The following is a 19,741-nucleotide window of genomic DNA, read 5'->3' on the forward strand; positions in this document are numbered from 1 at the left end:
TGTAAAATAGAAGCTCTGGTAAAAACAGAATACTGTAGCATATTTCAAAATGATTAATTTTCTCTTCTCACTGCTGGAAGCACAAGAAGATTTTTCTTTAATATTTCCTATGAAAATCTGGTCAAACTCCTGTACGTAAAACAAAAGTGTGGGCACCCTCTTAAGACTGGATCCCCCAAGGAGTTTTTAACCTCATAATTGTTCACACTGAGCCTCCAGCAATTCATCAATTACAGTTTAGGTTTTCTGATCCCGGTACTGGTTCCTGAGGAAATTTCTGCTCCTGGCTCCAATAAGGTGTGACTCTCTGTATCTGCCTGTCTTTTTAATTTTGAGGGCAGAGTTTTGCCATGTGATCTCAATTCTCTGAAGGATCTGAGCAGAGTTGTTTTCATTTTATTCAGCTTTTTACTTGTTAGGACAAAATGACAACTTCCAAGTTCTTTGCATGTTTCATTAGGAACCAGAAACCTCACCTATTTCTGTAAATAAGATTTGGGTGGAATATATAAATGGATTGTCAATGGCTGCTTTTGTGCTACAACGCACATTGAGTAGTTTTGAAAGAAACCATATGGCCTAGAAAGCCTAAAATTTTTACTATCTAGCCCTTTGCTGAAAATGTTTGCTGACCCCTGGACTAGATTTAAAGGCAGGAGTCAACTATATTCTGTCTCCAAGAGACACATTTTAAATATATAGACACAAATGTGTTGAAAGCCAAAGATTAACAGAAAGAAATACTCTGCAATAGTAAGCATAAGAGAACTGGCATGGCTCTATCAATATCAGACAAGAAAGTCTTCCAAACAAAGAGTATTACCAAAAATGAAGAAGAAATTTCTAAAATAATAAAATCACCAATCAGAAAGATATAACAATCTTAAGTGTTTATGAAACTGATAACAAATAATGAGAGCACATAAAGCAAAAAGTGTCAGAACTAAAAGATAAACAGGCAAATCTACAACCCGGGAAAGAATAAATCATAAAACAATTAGAAAAAAAAAGTTAGTATTTGTTTTCTATTGTTGCATAACACATTGACATAAAAATAGTGGCTTAAAACAACACAGTTTTGTAGGTCAGAAGCCAAGGTGGACTTAAATGGGTTTTCCCCCATGTCTCACAAGACCAAAATCAAGGTATCATCAGCTAATCTGGGCTCTATATCCTCTAGGAAGAATTTGGTTCTAAGGTCCTTCAAGCTGTTAGCAGAATTCGATTCCTTGTAGCTATAGCCTTAGGTTCTTGTTTGTTTGTTGGCATTAGCCACGGTCATTTAGTTCCTAGAAGCTACCTGCATCTCTTGCTGCTTGGCTCCCTCCATCTTCAGAGTCAGCAATGGAGCATCACATCTTTCTCATCTTTCTCATGCTCGAAGAAATCTCTCTGACTTCCTTCTCTGCTACCAGCCAGAGAAAACTGCTTTTAAAGAGTTCATATGAATGTAGCAGGTCCACTAGGATAATCTGCCTATCATAAGGTCAACTGATTAATAATTTTAATTCTGCAGCAGCTGGAAGGGGTAGAATATCTTTCCTCTACTCTTCTATGTTTTGGGGTTCCTTTAGCAAAATACAGATCAAAGAGAAGCAAACAGGAGTTTATTAACATGTGTACCTCTTGGAAGATACCAAGGGAAATGAGTAACTCTCAATGTGGTGGCTTAGAATTCAGGCTTAATTATCACCTTCAGCTAAAAACTGAGTGGAAAGGCTATAAGAAGTCCAGTTTGTGGAATGCTCAGAAAAGTATGGTAAATAAGAGGAATATTTATTATGCAAATGTTAATTGATGCCTCCTCTATTGATATAAGTCTCTTGTCACTCTTCTCTTCCCAGTACAGACAAGGAGATACCCTTTACAAATGGAGATTTCCTTTATAAATGTAAATGTACCTTACAAAAGGGTAGCTTCTACTCTATTTTCAGAGCTTCTCCTGTGTCTGTGGTTTCTCAAAATAATCAGTTCAAGACAATCTGTAAGCCAAAGAGGCGTATTTCGAAGTGGGATATTCTGGTCTCTTACAATGGTATCTGTAAAATCCTCTTTTGTCATATAACATAATTTAATTGTGGGAGTAACATTAGAGAGTGGAGATCATAGGGCCCATCTTAGAATCCCTCCTATCGAATTGATGATATAGAAGATGGAACAACATAACCAACATGGCCTAATTAGCATTTTTAGAACACTCACTTATAAAGTTAATTACAGACCTACACTATGATCCAACCTTCTACTCCTGGGTACCGATCCAAGAAAAATGAAAACCTATGTCCATAAAAAAATTTTTATGTGAATATTCATGATACTGTATAATTAACAAAATAGAAAGTTTTAATAACACAATTAAAGCATATGCCTCCTCATAATAAAAACAGAGGCAATTAGAAAGTCAATAATTTTTTTCTGAGGTCACTGAAGAAATGTGAGAGAGCCAAAGATGCTGCTGCTAAATAAATGTTCCAAATCATGTTCTAGCATTCTTTTCCTCCTTCCTTGGGAGTTCTTAGCTACAGAGTTTGGTCTAGCAGTCGCCAGAAAGATCTATTGTTTCATCCAAATTTGTGATGGTGCACAACATATGAAGGTAGGAAAGATGGTGAGGTAAACATACACTGGGAACGGAAGGATTCGACACATGTGTGGTGGTGGTGCTGATTTGCTTTGGAGTGTCAGAGTTCAGAGCCAATGGCCAAGAAAGAATTCTTGAGATGTCTTCAGTGTAAAAAGGTGGTTTTATTAAAGTACAGGGGACAGGATCCATGGGCAGAAAGATCTTACTGGGGTTGTGAAGAGTGATTGATTTATATACCTTCAGGTTGGGAGGGGGTTAGGGATAGCGTAAGTCTCTAAGGTATTTTGGAAACAGTTTCCAGGACCTTGAGGAGGCTAGCTATTGTTAGGAAAAGGTCATTTACTACTGTTCAGCTCAGTCATGAGACCCTTCAGATGTATATCAGTGGGCCATAAGCTTGGAGTATGATTGCCAATATATATCTTGGGGGGCATAAAGAAAGTTTCCAAAGGAATTTTTATAATTGTTTAAGTAGACTTAGAGGATTTTGGAGGTTAGGATACTGTTAAGCTAAGACTGCTTTCTGCCCTTAGCAAAGTGTCATCATCAAGGCAGCTGAGCTGAGCTCCCAGAGGAAGGTCACTCTGCCTGTTTCAAGGACTTGTCAATTGGCTGTAGGCAGTAAGGAAATTTAATTTTTCATTTGCCTTTGTTTCTCACATCAGTAGTGGTGGTAGTGATCGTGTTTATGTGTTTGTGTCATGGGATGAGTAGAGATTGCTTTTTCCACGAAGGGTTGAGGCAGCATGGGCTGTGGGATGCTTCTGGGGCAGCTATTACTGCTGTTATGACTTCTATCAGCCATTTTTAATGTTGTCACAATAAGATTATTTGGGGGTAAGAGGGAGAAATGTTTGCAAGAACTTAGTGATTTTTTTCATTATTCCAGTTTTCTGGGAATAGACTCTTCCTCCTTCCCTCTGCAGTTACAACATATAAGTGTTGTCATACCTCTTCAGGAAGGCAGTATGAACCAAAGTAGGAGAAAGCCTATTATGTATATGTTTTTTTTTAAGGTTTATTCATTTTTCAGAGACAGACAGAGCGTGAGTGGGGGAGGAGCAGAGAGAGAGGAGAGACACAGAATCCTAAACAGGCTCCGGCTCTGAGCTGTCAACACAGAGCCGGACGCGGGGCCTGAACCCACCAGTGGTGAAATCATGACCTGAGCTGAAGTCAGACACTCAACCAACTGAGCCACCCAGGCGCCCCGTATTATGTATATGTTTTAGGTGTGTATGTGTGTGTATGATTGATTTCTCAGCTTCATTCTAAATCTAGCCAATTCATTCAGGCAAGTAATGGCATGCTTGGCATAACTTTCGAACTGGTATAGTTGCTCTACTAAAGGCTCTGTCTGTGCTTCAGGGTTGAGGTGGATCTTGGGAAAGAACTCAGTTCTCCTCCCCTGTGTTTTTTTTTTCCCATTCCATGCAGCTGGAGATTAAGCCTTCCTGGTCTATTCTGCCCTATTTTAGGCAGCTTGCCTAAACACTCCCCTGGCCAGCTACTAAGGCTAGTTCTACATTTCCAGGGAGCTTGGATTTTTACCCCTATAGCTCTAAGCCAGGAGTCTTTCCAATAACCTCTGAAAAGTCTAGAGACTCCATCAGATGCATTCTCATCTCTTTGGTGTGGCAAACTCCGACTCATCTCGCTAAGTCCAATTTAAACACTTCCTTCTAGGTAGTGCTTTCCCCAACTCTCCATTCACCCATGAAAGTGCTCCCTGTGGGCCTATGGTGTATTGGTTGAATATCTGAAGGAGCATTGTGTGGCTGTGTGTTAATTTATCTTTTTACATACCTGTCTTCCCAAGAGACTTTAGTTTCTTAACGACAGAAAAAATATCTTCTTCATCTCTGATTTATAAAGCCTAGCATACAATTGGACATAGTGGGGTATAAATAAATGGCAAATAAAAGAATGAATGAATGAATAAAACAGTGAACTAATGAGTCTCCAAGTGTTTTCTTAAGGAAAATGTGTTCCTTTTTTTTTCTCTTCTTGTTTTTTATTTTTTTTTTTTAACTCAATGAAGACTTATTCAGTTCTGATGTACTTGGTGTAGGTGCCAGGGATTCCACAGAAAATAAGACTTTCCTGACTTCAAAGAGCTTACTTGTAGAAATTTTCCCTTAAAAAAAAAAAAAAGAAGTGAGGAAAATGTCTTTGACATTTTCTCTTTGACAGATACAACAGAACTTTCAACTATCAGCTCATGAAAAAGAAAACCCAATTCAGAGGTCCTCAGATTTGGATAACTATGGTAATTTAAATAATATTTCTGCTATTGATTTTACTACCACGTGAAGCCATGTGGTTATTACAGTGAAAACAACAGAAGGTGTTCTAATTAACTAGTCAACTTTTGAGGATAGAGAAGGGAGAGAGAAAGAGAATAAAGTGAAAATTGAATTAGGAAGAATATAATCTGATCTAGGATCTTATCCTACCTATGACCTTCAGAAAGTGACTCATCCTGTGAGTTTAATTTCACATAATTACAAACTGGGGATATCTACCACATATGTATCAGTAGCTTTGTGTGCAGAAGATGACAATCAGTTTTATTCTTACTGAGCATCAATTCTCAATGTCTTTTTAAGTCATAAGAAAACATATTTTGCTCCCGAGAAGTTTGCGTAGAGTCTATAAAGATAAGAAATAATTTCTAAAAAGAAATTGGTACTCTTCATTACTCTCAAACCTGGACAGCTTGGAGAATATTCATATCTCACTTATGTCTGAGTTTTATGGTTGGCTTCTCACACATTGGAGATCTCAGAAGTAAAAAAGGGCATTTTGCTGATAGCTTATTACATCTCCATCTCTCCAACTGTTCTTTTTTAGGTACACCAAAAACATCCTCTGCTGTCGAATGCCTTCTTTTTCCTGGCCTTTCAAATCCTTCCACCCTGCTTGCCCTTTACAATGCCAATATCAAAATTTAAAAATGGGCAGCAATTGGCTTTTTTATCTAACAATCACTTATTTTGTCAATTAGAGGTCCATTCTCTGAAGACAGATATATTTAGTCATGAAATATTTGCTGCAGTACTACTGGTAATAGCTGAAGAGAGACCAGCAGGGAAAATGCATGTCTGCTCTGGAACTAAGAAGATACAGCGTTAAAACTTCTAAAAATTGTTTTGTCATGAAATAATTGTTTAACCATTTTTCCTCAAATATTGATTTCATCATACTTGTAGCAGTCAGGGCCCCTCCTTGAGGAGGAGCAACTTATCCAGCAAATTATCCACCCTTTATCCTTTCGGTAAGTATTACTGAATACCTATAGTATGTGAAACGTTGTCCAAAGATACCAAGAAGTGTGCTCAGTGGACCTAAAAGATAAATGCAAGTCAGGGAAAGTAATCCCAAATGGAATATACTGTGGTCTCCTCATTTTATTATATTTTATATCTGAGTTTTAATGTCTTTTCTAACTTAGATTTAAATCCCCAGGGTGAACTTTGTTCTTTGCTGGCACCCAGTGTGCACCCAGTAATGACAGTTATTAAAATAGCCTCTATGTCAACATTGCCATTTTCAATGCCCACTACCAACCATAATCCAAAAGAAGTTTAAAAGATATAAATAAGTACATTGATTGATGTAGTCTCTATAGGAGCCACAGTATTCTTTCTTCCTCGGGAGTATTTTTGCATAAAACACAAAATTCTCTTAAAAAGTCCACATTTTGGCCCTGTAGTCCAATCTGTCAGAAACTGCATGCACATCCCTATATGTTTATTGGATTTGAGCTGATGACCACAGTTCTGCTCTCATAACACAGCCAAAAGACATACTTAGTCACACCTTTGGGACTGAACAATGCTTCTTCCAGTTTCTTATATCACCTACCCTAACAATGACCACACCATGTCATAAGTCAACATGATTAAGGATGCACTATGGGGTTTATAGTTGTGAATTCTAAGACTTCATGTGATGAACAAAATACTTGTTAAAGGTCAGTGTCACAGCTCTGCCTATCCCACCAGGAAATACAGATCTGTCATCAGCATTAGTTACTTGTAAGGGCAGTGGACAATTTTATCCTTAAAACGGTCAAGACTTTCATAGGCAAAATACTTTACAACTATTTTGGCTTTACAGCAAGTCTCCAAAGCCTCCAGGGTAGGGACTGAGTACAAAGTGGTAGGCAGGGTGCAGAAGAGTCAGCTTTATAGCAGCTCTGTTTCTCAGGAACTGGTCAGAGGGAAAGGCCTTTGGCAAGTACCCATACTTTGCCCAAGGGAATCAGTATTCTGCCTGAGTTCCTAAGTTAATAATAACCCAAGAAGTTTCTCTGGCCAAGACACTTACACAAGCCACTCTCCACATAGTTTTCTATATGCCTCTAATGTAATAATGACAACCACAAAAAATACTGTCAGCACTTAAATATTTTGGTTCCCTCTACAGGATCTCCATGCAGTCCGTCTAGGAAGCAGTGATGATGGTGGGTGTCAAGCACCCTCTTTCTTCCACTCTCCACTTGGAGAGTGGCATCAGGTACCCAAGTTACCACTGATTCTTCATTAGGGCCCTCACTGAGCCCTGAGTCAGCTCTTCTCTGCTCCCTTCACCCCTGGCCCTCAGAGAGTGGTTCCCAGTGGTTCCCAGGCCCCCTGCTAATACCTCTTGCTGCCCATTTTGGATTTATTTGAGTAGCTAGACTGGGGGAGAGTAGGTCATGCATTTGAGGTTGCCCTAGGAGCACCCACTCCTTGGCTAGGGTTTCAAAACACCTGAGCTATTCCTTTCTAAACCCAATTCCTCATTTCATCCAAGGTCTTGATCCATCAAGTACCAAGGTGAACTTTAGGTGTACTTCATTGGATATTAAGAGTACCATAGAGCTACAGTAATTAAAATAGAATCTAACTTGGCACAAAATATAGATATTAATGAAACAGTAAAGCTCCAAAACAGACCCTCTTAGTGACAGAACCTGGTATGTAATAATAGCCAACATACACATAGCAGGTAATCATGTGTAAGGCACTCTTAATTGCTCTATGCACATTAATCCATTTAATTCTCATGACCATTACATGAGTAAACATTATTATAACCATTTTACAGAGGCACAGAGTGGTTAAGTAACTTGCCTGAGATCACCAAGCTAGTAATTATTGGAGTTGGGATTTGAAACCAGGCAGGCTGGTCCTGTAATCCATGTATTTAAACTTTATCCTATGACAAAGATGGCATCACAAATGATTAAAGAAAATATTTTTTAAAGTAAATAATAGAAAAGGGAAAGGACATAATAGCTTTACTCTATACTTTGCAAATAAAATTCAGATGTTTTAAACATTAAAAAAATAAGAAAACTTGGTTCAGCATTGATACTTGATGTTGAGAAAGGGAAGAATTATGGATGAATCCACAAATGAAAACATTTAATAGATTTGACAAAATAAAAATTTAACTTCTAAGAGGTGCCAGGGTAGCTCAGTCGGTTGGGTGTCCGACTTCAGCTCAGGTCATGATCTCGTGGTTCATGAGTTCGAATCCCGCATTGGGCTCTGAGCTGACAGCTCAGAGCCTGGAGCCTGCTTCGGATTCTGTGTCTCCTTCTCTCTCTGCCCCTCCCCCACTAACTCCCTGTCTTTCAAAAATGAATAAATGTTACAAAAAATTTTTTTTAATTTAACTTCTACATGTTAAAAGTCAAGTAATTAGCTGGAAAAAATATTTGCATTGTATAATCTATGGTTAATAGCTTTACTATATAAAATATAGTTACATGTTGGCAAAAAAAAAAAAGACAGAGAGAGGGAGAGGGAGGTTTATCTTAATTAAAAATGTGCAAATTGAGGGGAGGCTTAGATAGCTCAGTCAGTTAAGCGTCCGAATCTTGATTTCAGCTTGGGTCATGATCTCACAGGTGTGAGATTGAGCCCCCTCTGCACTGACAGGGACCTGTCAGGCCTGCTTGGGATTCTCTCTCTCTCCCTCCCTCTCTCTCAAAATAAATAAACTTAAAAACTTAGGCAAATTGTGTTCACAAAAGAAGTAAAATGATCAAAAAACTTAGAAAAAATAATCCCTCTTATAATCAAAACAATGCACACGAATAAATAGTAAGATATCCTTTATACCCTATTAAATACACAAACATTTCAAAAACAAGGAGTATTTTCAGCATTGGTAAAATGGGCTATCACTGGCGAGTATGTAAATTGTGCAAGCTTTCTTTTTTTTTTTTTTTTTTTTTTTTTTTTTTTTTTTTAAATTTTTTTTTCAACGTTTATTTATTTTGGGGACAGAGAGAGACAGAGCATGAACGGGGGAGGGGCAGAGAGAGAGGGAGACACAGAATGGGAAACAGGCTCCAGGCTCCGAGCCATCAGCCCAGAGCCTGACGCGGGGCTCGAACTCACGGACCGTGAGATCGTGACCTGGCTGAAGTCGGACGCTTAACCGACTGCGCCACCCAGGCGCCCCTGTGCAAGCTTTCTTGAGGCCAATTTCTCAATGGTTACCAAGAACCTTAAAGATGTTTATTCCCTTCAGCTCCGTAATTCCATTTCCTGTCAAGATCATCAGATGGCCAACAGGCACATGAAAAGATGTTCAACATCACTCCTCATCAGGGAAATACAAATCAAAATACAAATCAATACCACCTCATGCCAGTCAGAGTGGCTAAAATGAACAAATCAGGAGACTCTAGATGCTGGAGAGGATGTGGAGAAAGGGGAACCCTCTTGCACTGCTGGTGGGAATGCAAACTGGGGCAGCCGCTTTGGAAACCAGTGTGGAGGTTCCTCAAAAAATTAAAAATAGATCTACCCTATGACCCAGCAATAGCACTGCTAGGAATTTACCCAAGGGATACAGGAGTGCTGATGCATAGGGGCACTTATACCCCAATGTTTACAGCAGCACTTTCAACAATAGCCAAAGTATGGGAAGAGCCTAAATGTCCATCAACTGATGAATGGATAAAGAAGATGTGGTTTATATATACAATGGAATACTACGTGGCAATGAGAAGGAATGAAATCTGGCCTTTTGTAGCAACGTGGATAGAACTGGAGAGTGTTATGCCAAGTAAAATAAGTCATACAGAGAAAGATAGATACCATATGTTTTCACTCTTATGTGGATCCTGAGAAACTTAACAGAAGACCATGGGAGAGGGGAAGGGGGAAAAAAAGTTAGAGAGGGAAGGAGGCAAACCATAAGAGACTCTTAAATATTCTGCTTTTTTTGTGTTTATTTCAAAGAGTCTGATTATGAGCCCCACAACGATATAACCCAAGTTTAGAGCTCTGGATGTAGAATTATATGATGATTTATGTTACCATCATGTTTGTTTTTAGGATATTAGCTGTGCATCTTTATGTAAATCTACCTTGTTTCTCCTTATCTGCAAAAAGGAGATAATACTTTCCTTTCAGAGTGGTTGTGAGCCTAACACAGGGTCTTGCCTGTATCAGAGTACATGTATCAGAGTAAGTGAAATGAGGAGGGGCAGAGACAGTCTCACACGTGTGTGATATGCCAAGTAGACTCTAGTATGGTGCTGGTCACGTTTGGTAGGTCAGTAATTTTTGAGATGAATGAATGAGTGCTTTACGCACTCTGGTCATGACACTTATTAAGGAAACTCAAAAGTGCAGAAGCTTTGCTTTTTATCCATCCTATGATCCTGCCAGTTTTCTGTAATTCAAAACAATCTAGGTATTAGGTTTAAAGAACCTAAGAATACTTCTTTAGTTGGCACTGAAAGAAATCACTTGGAGAAGGTGGTGGGTTATGAAAGCTTCTTTGAAAACCCACCCAGGCCACTCTGTTAAAGGATCTCCCTAATGGGGCGCCTGGGTGGCGCAGTCGGTTAAGCGTCCGACTTCAGCCAGGTCACGATCTCGCGGTCCGTGAGTTCGAGCCCCGCGTCGGGCTCTGGGCTGATGGCTCAGAGCCTGGAGCCTGTTTCCAATTCTGTGTCTCCCTCTCTCTCTGCCCCTCCCCCGTTCATGCTCTGTCTCTCTCTGTCCCAAAAATAAATAAAAAACAAAACAAAAAAAAAAAAAAACGTTGAAAAAAAAAAAAGGATCTCCCTACTGACATTTCTTGTGAGCCCGATGATCTCACAGCTCAGGCTTGTGCTGGTCCCAGCAAAATTATAAAGCATGATCAGCTTTCCTTTCCTTCTCCAACACCTGCTGTTCCTGGTTGCAGGGAAAACAGTGCCAGGCAGAAAAGTGCTCTCAGACCCCTGGCTTCCTCCCAGCTGTTCTGTAACATGGAGTGCTACCTGCTTCACAGGTTGATGGTGAGGGGGAGTCCTGGGTCTACTTCAGGCCAGCATATGGTACTCCTTGGATCCAGGTTTCTCCTGCTTTCCTGACCCAACAAGGCAGCCTGTGGGCTGGATTGGGCCACTGAGATTTTGAGGCACATACGGATTTTTGTTCGCTCTTTAAAAAATTCAGTCATCCATATTTAAACATAAAGAGGTTTTGCACGTGCACAAAATTTAGATTTTCAGCTTCCCTTGAAAAACCATGGAGAGCTAGTAACATTGACCAACATCCTCGTTTGGAAATAGTCATCTGGAGAAAGCAAATGGGGACTGCCCCAATCAGTACAGTCCCTTTAGTTTAAGGATAATTTTGAAACAAAGGTAACAGTTGCAACTTTCATACAGATTAAAAGTTAATACATGTTAAAGACTGTATCTCATTCATTAATGAGTCAAGTGGTGAGGTATTACCACCAGTTCAAAGGAGCATCCAAAGATCAGGAATACTGAAATAAAGGTGCTGTTGGAGGCACAATTAGGGAAGAAGGTCCGCTGAATCTCTGCTGGACAGAATTCACGTGTCTACAAGCAAAGATTAACTTTGCATTGTTATCACTTACCTCCAGCTTACAGAGTTGTGAAACAGCCACCATAGAATCTGAAGCAGATAGCCAGGCAGGATGAGCTCTCTACAGCCTAGACTCCAGACAGTGCAGTTTTCCATGGAAGTACACATTCTCCCTTACACTTCCATTTCCGGTTGTCATATTTATGGACTGCCTGACCCCAGAAGTGTTTGTTTACCCAGATCCTACAGAGCCGTCATTTCTCTTATTTTCACTCTTCTTCAGTTACAATGTGTGCAGATTAGACCTGATATCTCTACCTTCCCTTACAACTCCCTAATTCACATTTCTTAGTACTGACACCCTTCTCCACACACACATATCAACTCCATAAATTATTCATCCTTACTCGGCCATTCGGGTCCTTATCAGTGAGGTGTAGCTATTTCAATGTGTGTTAACAGGTGGTTGAATTATGTGATACTTTATCTTCCACTGCATCTGCTTTCATAGCTTCAATTACCATTGCAAACCATCATCACTTTCCGGAAAGCACCCCATGACATTCAGCTTCAAACATCTGCTGCCAAGAAGGCCCAGACATCTATCTGCCAGCGAAGACCTTTGCCCCATAAGACTATGCCTTCCCCCCACCCTCCCACCGGCTCCCGCGACTCCCTCACCCTTGGCCAGTCCTGGGAGAAAGAAAATCTGTTGATTGAGGATGATGATGAGTGAAGGCCAACCACACCATCTTCCTGGACCCCAGCGGAGGGACAGAGAAAAGATTTAGGTTATGAAGCTAGGATTTTAATTACTACCTGAGACTGGGCATCCTCATGATGAAATTAAGCCTGAGATTTTATTACAAAATTAAAATTGCTGTTATGTGGGGGCGCCTGGATGGCTCAGTTGGTTGTCTGACTCTTGGTTTCCACTCAGATCATGATCTCGCAGTTTCCTGAGTTCGAGCCCCGTGTCGGGCTCTATACTGGCAGCATGGAGCCTCCTTGGGATTCTCCCTCTCTCCCTCTTCTCCACTCATGCTTTTTTCTGTCTCTCCCAGAATAAGTAAATAAACTTAAAAAAATTATGTGAACAAGACCAGAAAACAAGTTGCAGTTAGATGGAGTTTTCACCCAAGAATAAAGTGAGAAGCCCTCTACTTCATTAAGTATTTACTGAGTGTTGACTAGATTTCTAGCACTGTTTTAGGTGTTTGGCACATTGCAGGGAACACGACAAATAAAAAGTCCCAGCCTCATGTGTTTACATTCTAGTGTCGAGATTTTCTTAAAAAGTGGAGAGACAAAAATTGACATTGCACTTTGGATACTTTGGGAATAGGTTTTATTGAATGTACACTTTTGTACTACTATTATGGTTAGCACACACTATCCTGGTGTTTGAGGCTAATCCCCCACCTGTGCTCGGACTTCCATCCCTTCCACTTCCCCCAGGACCAGGCTCCACAGATTCTGGGGTGTCACCCCAGCACGTGAGGGACTTACATCTGTGTACCTCCTGATCAAGAGGTTCTTACCGCTCTCTCAGCATGACTAAACTTTGGACAAGATTTTTCCTGACTCTAGGCCCCTGACCTCCCATAGAGCATTTTCTTTAGAAACCTTGTGAAGTCTTTCATTTCCCTTTGAGATGTACCTAATATTTAAAAAAGGCTTTTGTCAATTTTATAAGCCAGGAGTGTCTTCCTCAAGGACCTGACAGCCATCCCTTTGAAATGCAATCATCAAGGTGACAGCAGCCCTAGGTGCCAGTCTCTGTAGGGGAGTAGGAGCCTAAGTTGGGCACCTTGCTCCAATCTGTAGCATCACCTCCTCTCATACAGTTATGAACAGTTTATTTTTCCTTTGGATAAAGCCAATAGACAAACACAGATGACCCATGACCTTTCATCCCAGGCCTCACAGAATCCAGATGGCCTAATGACCCCCAGGACTTGTCCTCCAGCTCACCCCAGCTCTTAAGAACCCTCCCCCATTCTGCTTCAGCAGAGCTGAGCTCAGACTTAGTTTTGGTCTCTCTCTGATTGTAATAGTCTCTTTCCCTTCCTTGCAAAAATCTTTTCAAATAAAATCTCCCCCAAGGTCTGAATTTGCTATTTGACACCTTTCAAACTTCAGTCTTGCTCTTGCTCATTCTCTCTCAGGTCTTTCCTTCACAAGAGAGGCTTCTTCAAATATGCCTTCCATTCTTTACATCTCCCACTCACTCCATAGCCTTCTAGAACGTAAATCGGTCTATGTTCATTTCTCTTGAGCATCCTTAAACCTTTCCTGGAACAAGTCTCCAGTTGTGTAGCCAGAGAGACGCTGATCAGAAAACCAGCTCAGCTACTTACTAATGTGGCAATTCATTAATGTGGACTTCTCTAAGCCCCTGTTTCCAGTATTTGGAAAACAGGGATTACTCCTTCCCTCAGGAAAGGGAGCCATTACTTATGAAGTCAGGAAACAAATGCATGGACTAAGACAGCCATGGTATTTCCTACTTAAATGACCACAGCTAATTTTTACTTAGTGCTTACTATGGGCCACGTTCAACATTTTACATGTATTATCTCACTTAATTCCTCACTACCATCCTATGATGTAGATATTTGTAGGTATTACCACCATCATCTCCCTTTTATAGACCAGGAAATTGAGGTTGAAAAAGAGAGATTAGGTAATTTGTCCAAATTTCCAGTTGAGAAGTGTTGGAGTTCATATTTGAACCCAAGTCTGTATAGAGCTTACCTGCTAAACCTCCAAGGTAAAGGTTATACTCCCCATTCCCTTCCCCTCCCAACACATGGACTCTGCCTCCCACTGCTAACCACCTACTCTCTATGCCCCAGTGCATTTGCTCATGCTGTTCTCTTTATGCCAAGAGATTGCTTCCTCTTCACCCAAACACACATACAACAAATTCACGCACACTCACATGGTCCTCCTGGTTATCAAGGCAGCTTTAAAATCCATTTTCTGTGGAATTTTCCCAACCCTTTCAGAAACAGCATTTTATTCATACTCCCAGAGCTTGTCACATAGATCTCCATATATGCTTCCATTATAGAATTCACATTTGTCATTAGGATAAAGTATATGAGGTGACCTTAGAGCAAAGCAAACCTGAGGGAGATGTACAGAAAGGTCATGAAGAACATGATGAAAGGAATTTACAGTAGGATCAGAAGATAAATACATTTGTTGCATTACAGAGGTGTAATGGTAAGTGTAGGTAAATTATAAATGACAATGTAATGACAAATAGGATGGGTTTATAGTTTGTGGGCTGAAATCAGCTGTGACAATCAAGTCATGTGCAACCTGAATCCGGAGAACATGGGCTCTAAGTGCACCCCTGTGAGAGCATGATTTGAAGTCTCAACAACAAAAACAACAACAACAACAACATAAAGCTCCTATAAATTAACACTCAGCTCATCCTTCTTTACCATGAAAAGAACCAACCTGGATATGAGTGGCCCAGATTTTATGCCCAGGGCACTATCCCTAGTCACCTGCAATCTCCATGCACTGAGAAAGGAATTCCAAAAAGCTTGGGATGGTATAATTGCCTCCTTAGTTGCTAAAGGTCTTCCACCTGTAAAAGACTTAAAACTAAATATACAGAATGAGGTAATTCAAACCTTGATTAATATTCTAGGTCTAATTTGGGAATAGCCTGGACATATTTGGTATGGAAAGTATTTATAATATTTAAGGATTTAGCATTTTAGAGTCTAAGATTCATCTTATGATTCCAGTTTCAAATGCGTATTTTATTAATTTAGAGTTTGGTTTTCAAGTTGAAAGGTACGAGAATTTTGCAAAGTTTATAAATAGTATCATGATTACCAGACTTTAATATTAGTTATATAATTATTAGCTTTACTAGATTTGTTCAAGTACATGGAAAGGTTTTGTATATTGCAAAACTTAAGTTATAAAACTTAACAGAAAAAAATAATTTATTAAATTACTAAATTATTTTTATTTAATTTTTTAAAATTAATTTATTTTGAGAGAGACAGAGTGAATGGGGAGGGGCATAGAGAGAATCCCAAGCAGGTTCCATGCTGTCAGCACAGAGGCTGACATGGGGCTCAATCTCATGAACCGTGAATCAAAACCTAAACTGAAATCAAGAGTCAAATGCTTAACTGACTAAGCCACCCAGGTACCCCTTAAATTATCTTTTTAAATGAATTTAACTATCCACGGAAATTTAAGTAACTAAATTGTAAGAACCCCTTAAAATAAATTGTGAAATTCAATAAATTTAAAATTAGAACTGTGGGTTGAATATAAAAAAATTTAAATTATGGTTATTTCAATAAATTATAATTTGAAAATTTCTATACTGATAAACTGCCCTCCTAGAAACCTAAAAATCAGTATCGAGGCACAATAATTACTACTTCTATGTCTGTTTCCTGCTACTAAACTATGAATTCATTGAGTGGAAAGCATCCTTATATTCCCATCATCTAGCACAAGAGTACCCAGAAGGCTAAGTTATCCAGCAGCTGATATCATCTGCTTTCTGCCATGACTGTAATATGCGATTTATCTATACGCTCTCAAGGAATCTTCACCACAACCTATTTACACAGTTGAGCGAGGGAACAATGACAACCCAGAAAGGGCTGAACGCTCCCAGTTCACACAACTGGGGAGAGTTGAAGCCCAGGCTGAATCCAGACTGACTGCAGGGGCTGCATGTTCCCTTACCTTTTGTCACTAGTTGAATGGGTGAAAATCTTTAATGGTGGGACTTAGGACAGTATTATTTCAGCTGAGGACACAATATGCATGTGCTAGACATGGACATAAACTGTCCTGTGGGAACAAGTCACCAGAATCCAAGTGGACCTTCCTGGGAACAATATGAGAAGAGTAAAAAGGCTATCTTCCCTAAGAGACAGAAAACCATAGAGCCTGGAGAGGAGGAGATAAGCAATGGAGAAAAAGAAAGCAGTTTGACTTCATGCATGCAGAAGGATCAGAAAAAGTGCTTGCTGCCTGGTGGTGATTTATTTAATGGAGGCCCACTGGACATTTCCTTCACGGGCAGTTGGCATTTTGATTTGGAGCTGAGGAGCAATGCCAGGCAACCCAGATTAAGCAAACAAGATTCCTAGGAGTCAAGGAAGATTAAAGAGAAACTTTGGCACTGGTCTCAGGAAGAAGTACAAGAGGACAAACAAAGGAGGGCAGCCCAAACAAAGGAACAGTATCAGAGGGGTTGGCTGACCAGGAAGTGAAACCCAGCAAAATCACCCACAGAAGTTTGGTTATTGTTCTAATTTGTGGCCAACTATGACTAACGAGTCTATTCTTTTAATTGACCTAACTAGAATCAGCACCAGAGGTGCTATGGGAGCTTTAGGCATTCTGAAGTTCAAATGTACGCTCTTCTGAGGAGTGTACTGCAGGGGAAGAAAGAAGTCAAGTGAGAAGCGTGAACCATGGTATGCCCTGGGCCTACCTGACAGAAAAGCCAACAAACAATGTTAGGTGCTTGTGTTGCGCGACTGGCAGGAAAGTGAGGGAAATAGTATACTTCTGCTCAAATGGGGTTTTAGACTTTTAAATTAAACCATCATCTTGCCTAAATCTATCCCTTGACCCCCAAGACAACATATTTTTCAACTATCCCTTGACCCCCGAGGCAACATATTTTTCAACTATTTCCACGGCAGAGATCACAGCAATAGTGGTAAATCCCCCTAGAGGCATCTGGGGAAAGCTGTGGGTATATCTGGTTATCACAATGACTGAGGGGCACCATGAGCATTTAGGGGGCACAAACCAGGAGTGGCAGGCTTACCACAGTGAGTCAGAACACGCAAGTGAAGAGCTGAAACATATCTCATATGACTTCCCAAAACCCATTTGTAATCATATGAACTTAGAGTCCAACTCTGTTTTACAGATCTAAGGAACTTCTCAGATGGGTTTAATATATGCTGCATTTTCTAAGAATGCAGTTACCATATAAACCTAGGAAGGGATTATATTGTGCTCTGAACTTCACAAGGTGTTCACTAAATACAGAAGCTGATATCACAAACAGTGACAGCGCTCACGGTATTTTGGTGGCAGTACAACTCCTGCCCCTCGTATAAGGCCAGTTTACATTTGTGCCATTGTGACTGCCCAGCGGATGCAAGCAGCTGACGACTTCACAATGCCTTCAGTATGGCTGTGCACACGTCAGTATATTGGAGTACGTGCTACTGTATTGTGTCCTACTTTCATTTCTTGTCTGTTATTATATTTTGGTCACATGTTAGGTGAGAGCAGTTATGACTTTCATATGAGGATAATAAAGGATGCATTAGAAAATAAAAAAGGCGGCACTGGTTATGACAGGAAAGAAAAGGGTTGAATTACGGCTTTAGAGAAAGCAAGTATGTGGCACCATGACTTATGATTCCAAAGAGATGAGAAACAGCACTGCTGAAACATGCAGGTTCTGTAAGAAAAGACACTGTACATTATAGAATTATGATTTCTTTTCAGATCACACCCACCCATCTGTGTGCCTACCGACTGGCTTGTGACCAACCAGGGTATCATCCGAAATAACAAGTTATCTTAGCTGAAGACAAAAAGTGAAGCTTGGAATTGGGCTCCTTTCCCTAGAACACGACTCTCACACATTACCATGCAGGAGAATAAACTGGCATGTTTAATAAAATTGCTGGGCATTTTCTCTAGAGATTCTGATTTCGGTCTGGGTAGGACTCAGCCACCTGAGTAACGGGAACAGCACCACTCGGTGCAGTGCTTTCCACTAATGTGCACACAGATCTTCCAAGGACCTTTCTAAAATGCAGCTCCTGATCCAGCAGGACCGAGGTAGGGCCTGGCATTCTAGACTTCCAACAAGCTCCCAGGTGATACTGATGCCGTTGGTCCATGACCACACCTGAATAGCCGACCTCTGTCCATCTGGGGACCAAAGATTCTGGAGCACACAGAGGGCAGGTAGAGAACTCACCTTCAATTCTCATGTACCTTACTCTGTGAGGATGAGATGGGCGTTGCCAGAACTGGACAGGGTTTTCACGGACATTCCCCTCCTACAGACCAAGGGGTCACACTGCAGGGGGATGCAGTTGGTCACCTTGGCTTCACCACAAATTACAAGGAGTTCTTAATCCTACTGCATGGAGGGATTTGCTCACACTGTACCAACTGTTCATCTGGATTTGGCTGCAATATTAATAACTTATGTAAAAAGTTCTAATCCTTAAGCATTGGCATTACTAAAGAGAGAACATGGCACTTCCTCTGCATGGGAGAAAATCCATCCACAACCATTATCTGAAATCACCTAGATGTCGTCCAAACAGCAGCGGGACAGAGGCCTCGGGGAGTTCAGATCCAAGCAGAGGACTATGGAATTACCACAAGCAGTTTGAAAATCCATATCTACAGACACTGTTTTTACATGTACTGACTATTTTTAAGTGCATGTGGATGTCATTAAGATACATTTTTTTAAATACCTTGTGGAATAAGTTCGGATTAGTTATGGGACACTAGATATTTTCTCAACTAATGGATGTTAAAAAGACAATCACATATCACTTGGGGTGATCACACCACCTTAACATTAAAAAGGGGTCCTCATCTTCCAAAACATATGCCAGAAATAGCCTGACATAGAGAAACTCAAATCCTTCCATATTTCAGAGAATAAGTAACATATGTCATTAAATACATATATTTAAAGAAACTGTGTTCAAATTCTAAATGACTGAATTTTTCGTTTTATAAGCCAAGAGAGAAAGGGCTGCAGCAGAATTTAACCTCAGATGGTTTAATAGAGGCATCACATTCACTATGTACAGGATTCTCCGAAGAAAGTGGGCCGGTCGCTTGCCAGGTGACCCAACCAGCACCAAAACCCCAGAGCAGCTCAGGGGCCGCTAGAAGGTGACAGTCTTGGCCGGCTTCACGTCTTCAATTTCAGACGACAGCCAACGGTATGTACGATGGCGCCGCAGCACCTCAATGGCCTTGAGTTCCAGGGGTGTTGCCTGAATTCCGAGGTCCTCCAAGCCGGGCAGGTGTGGCAATACCATGTCTGTGACGTGAAGCTTTGGACAGACAGAACCACAGAGAACACTGAAAACTGACCCAAACATGAAGTGCTATCCCACCAACACTTCAACACTCAAGCTGGCCTGAGTCCCATTACCAAGACTTGTTTTCAAAGGATACGTGGCTGTTTTTGGTTCCTGGACCTCACTAAAAGCAGACCACAGAGAAAGACTGTAAGTGGGGAAAAAAGGCAAGGTCACCA

General features: G+C 40.5%; 1 protein-coding gene across 1 annotated transcript in view; it reads right to left on the minus strand.

Annotated features, from left to right (window-relative positions):
* Positions 1-19,239: 19,239 nt before the first annotated feature.
* Positions 19,240-19,741, minus strand: part of NDUFA9 (NADH:ubiquinone oxidoreductase subunit A9) — a 38,649-nt gene continuing 38,147 nt past the window's right edge. The window contains exon 11 of the mRNA XM_025930517.2: positions 19,240-19,535. Within this exon, the coding sequence (XP_025786302.1) occupies positions 19,365-19,535 (171 nt within the window). The 3' untranslated portion in view covers positions 19,240-19,364. The remainder of the gene's footprint in view (positions 19,536-19,741) is intronic.

Source organism: Puma concolor, chromosome B4, assembly GCF_028749965.1.
Source record: "Puma concolor isolate L17-30 chromosome B4, mPumCon1.1.hap2, whole genome shotgun sequence".
NCBI classification, from domain to species: Eukaryota; Metazoa; Chordata; class Mammalia; order Carnivora; family Felidae; genus Puma; species Puma concolor.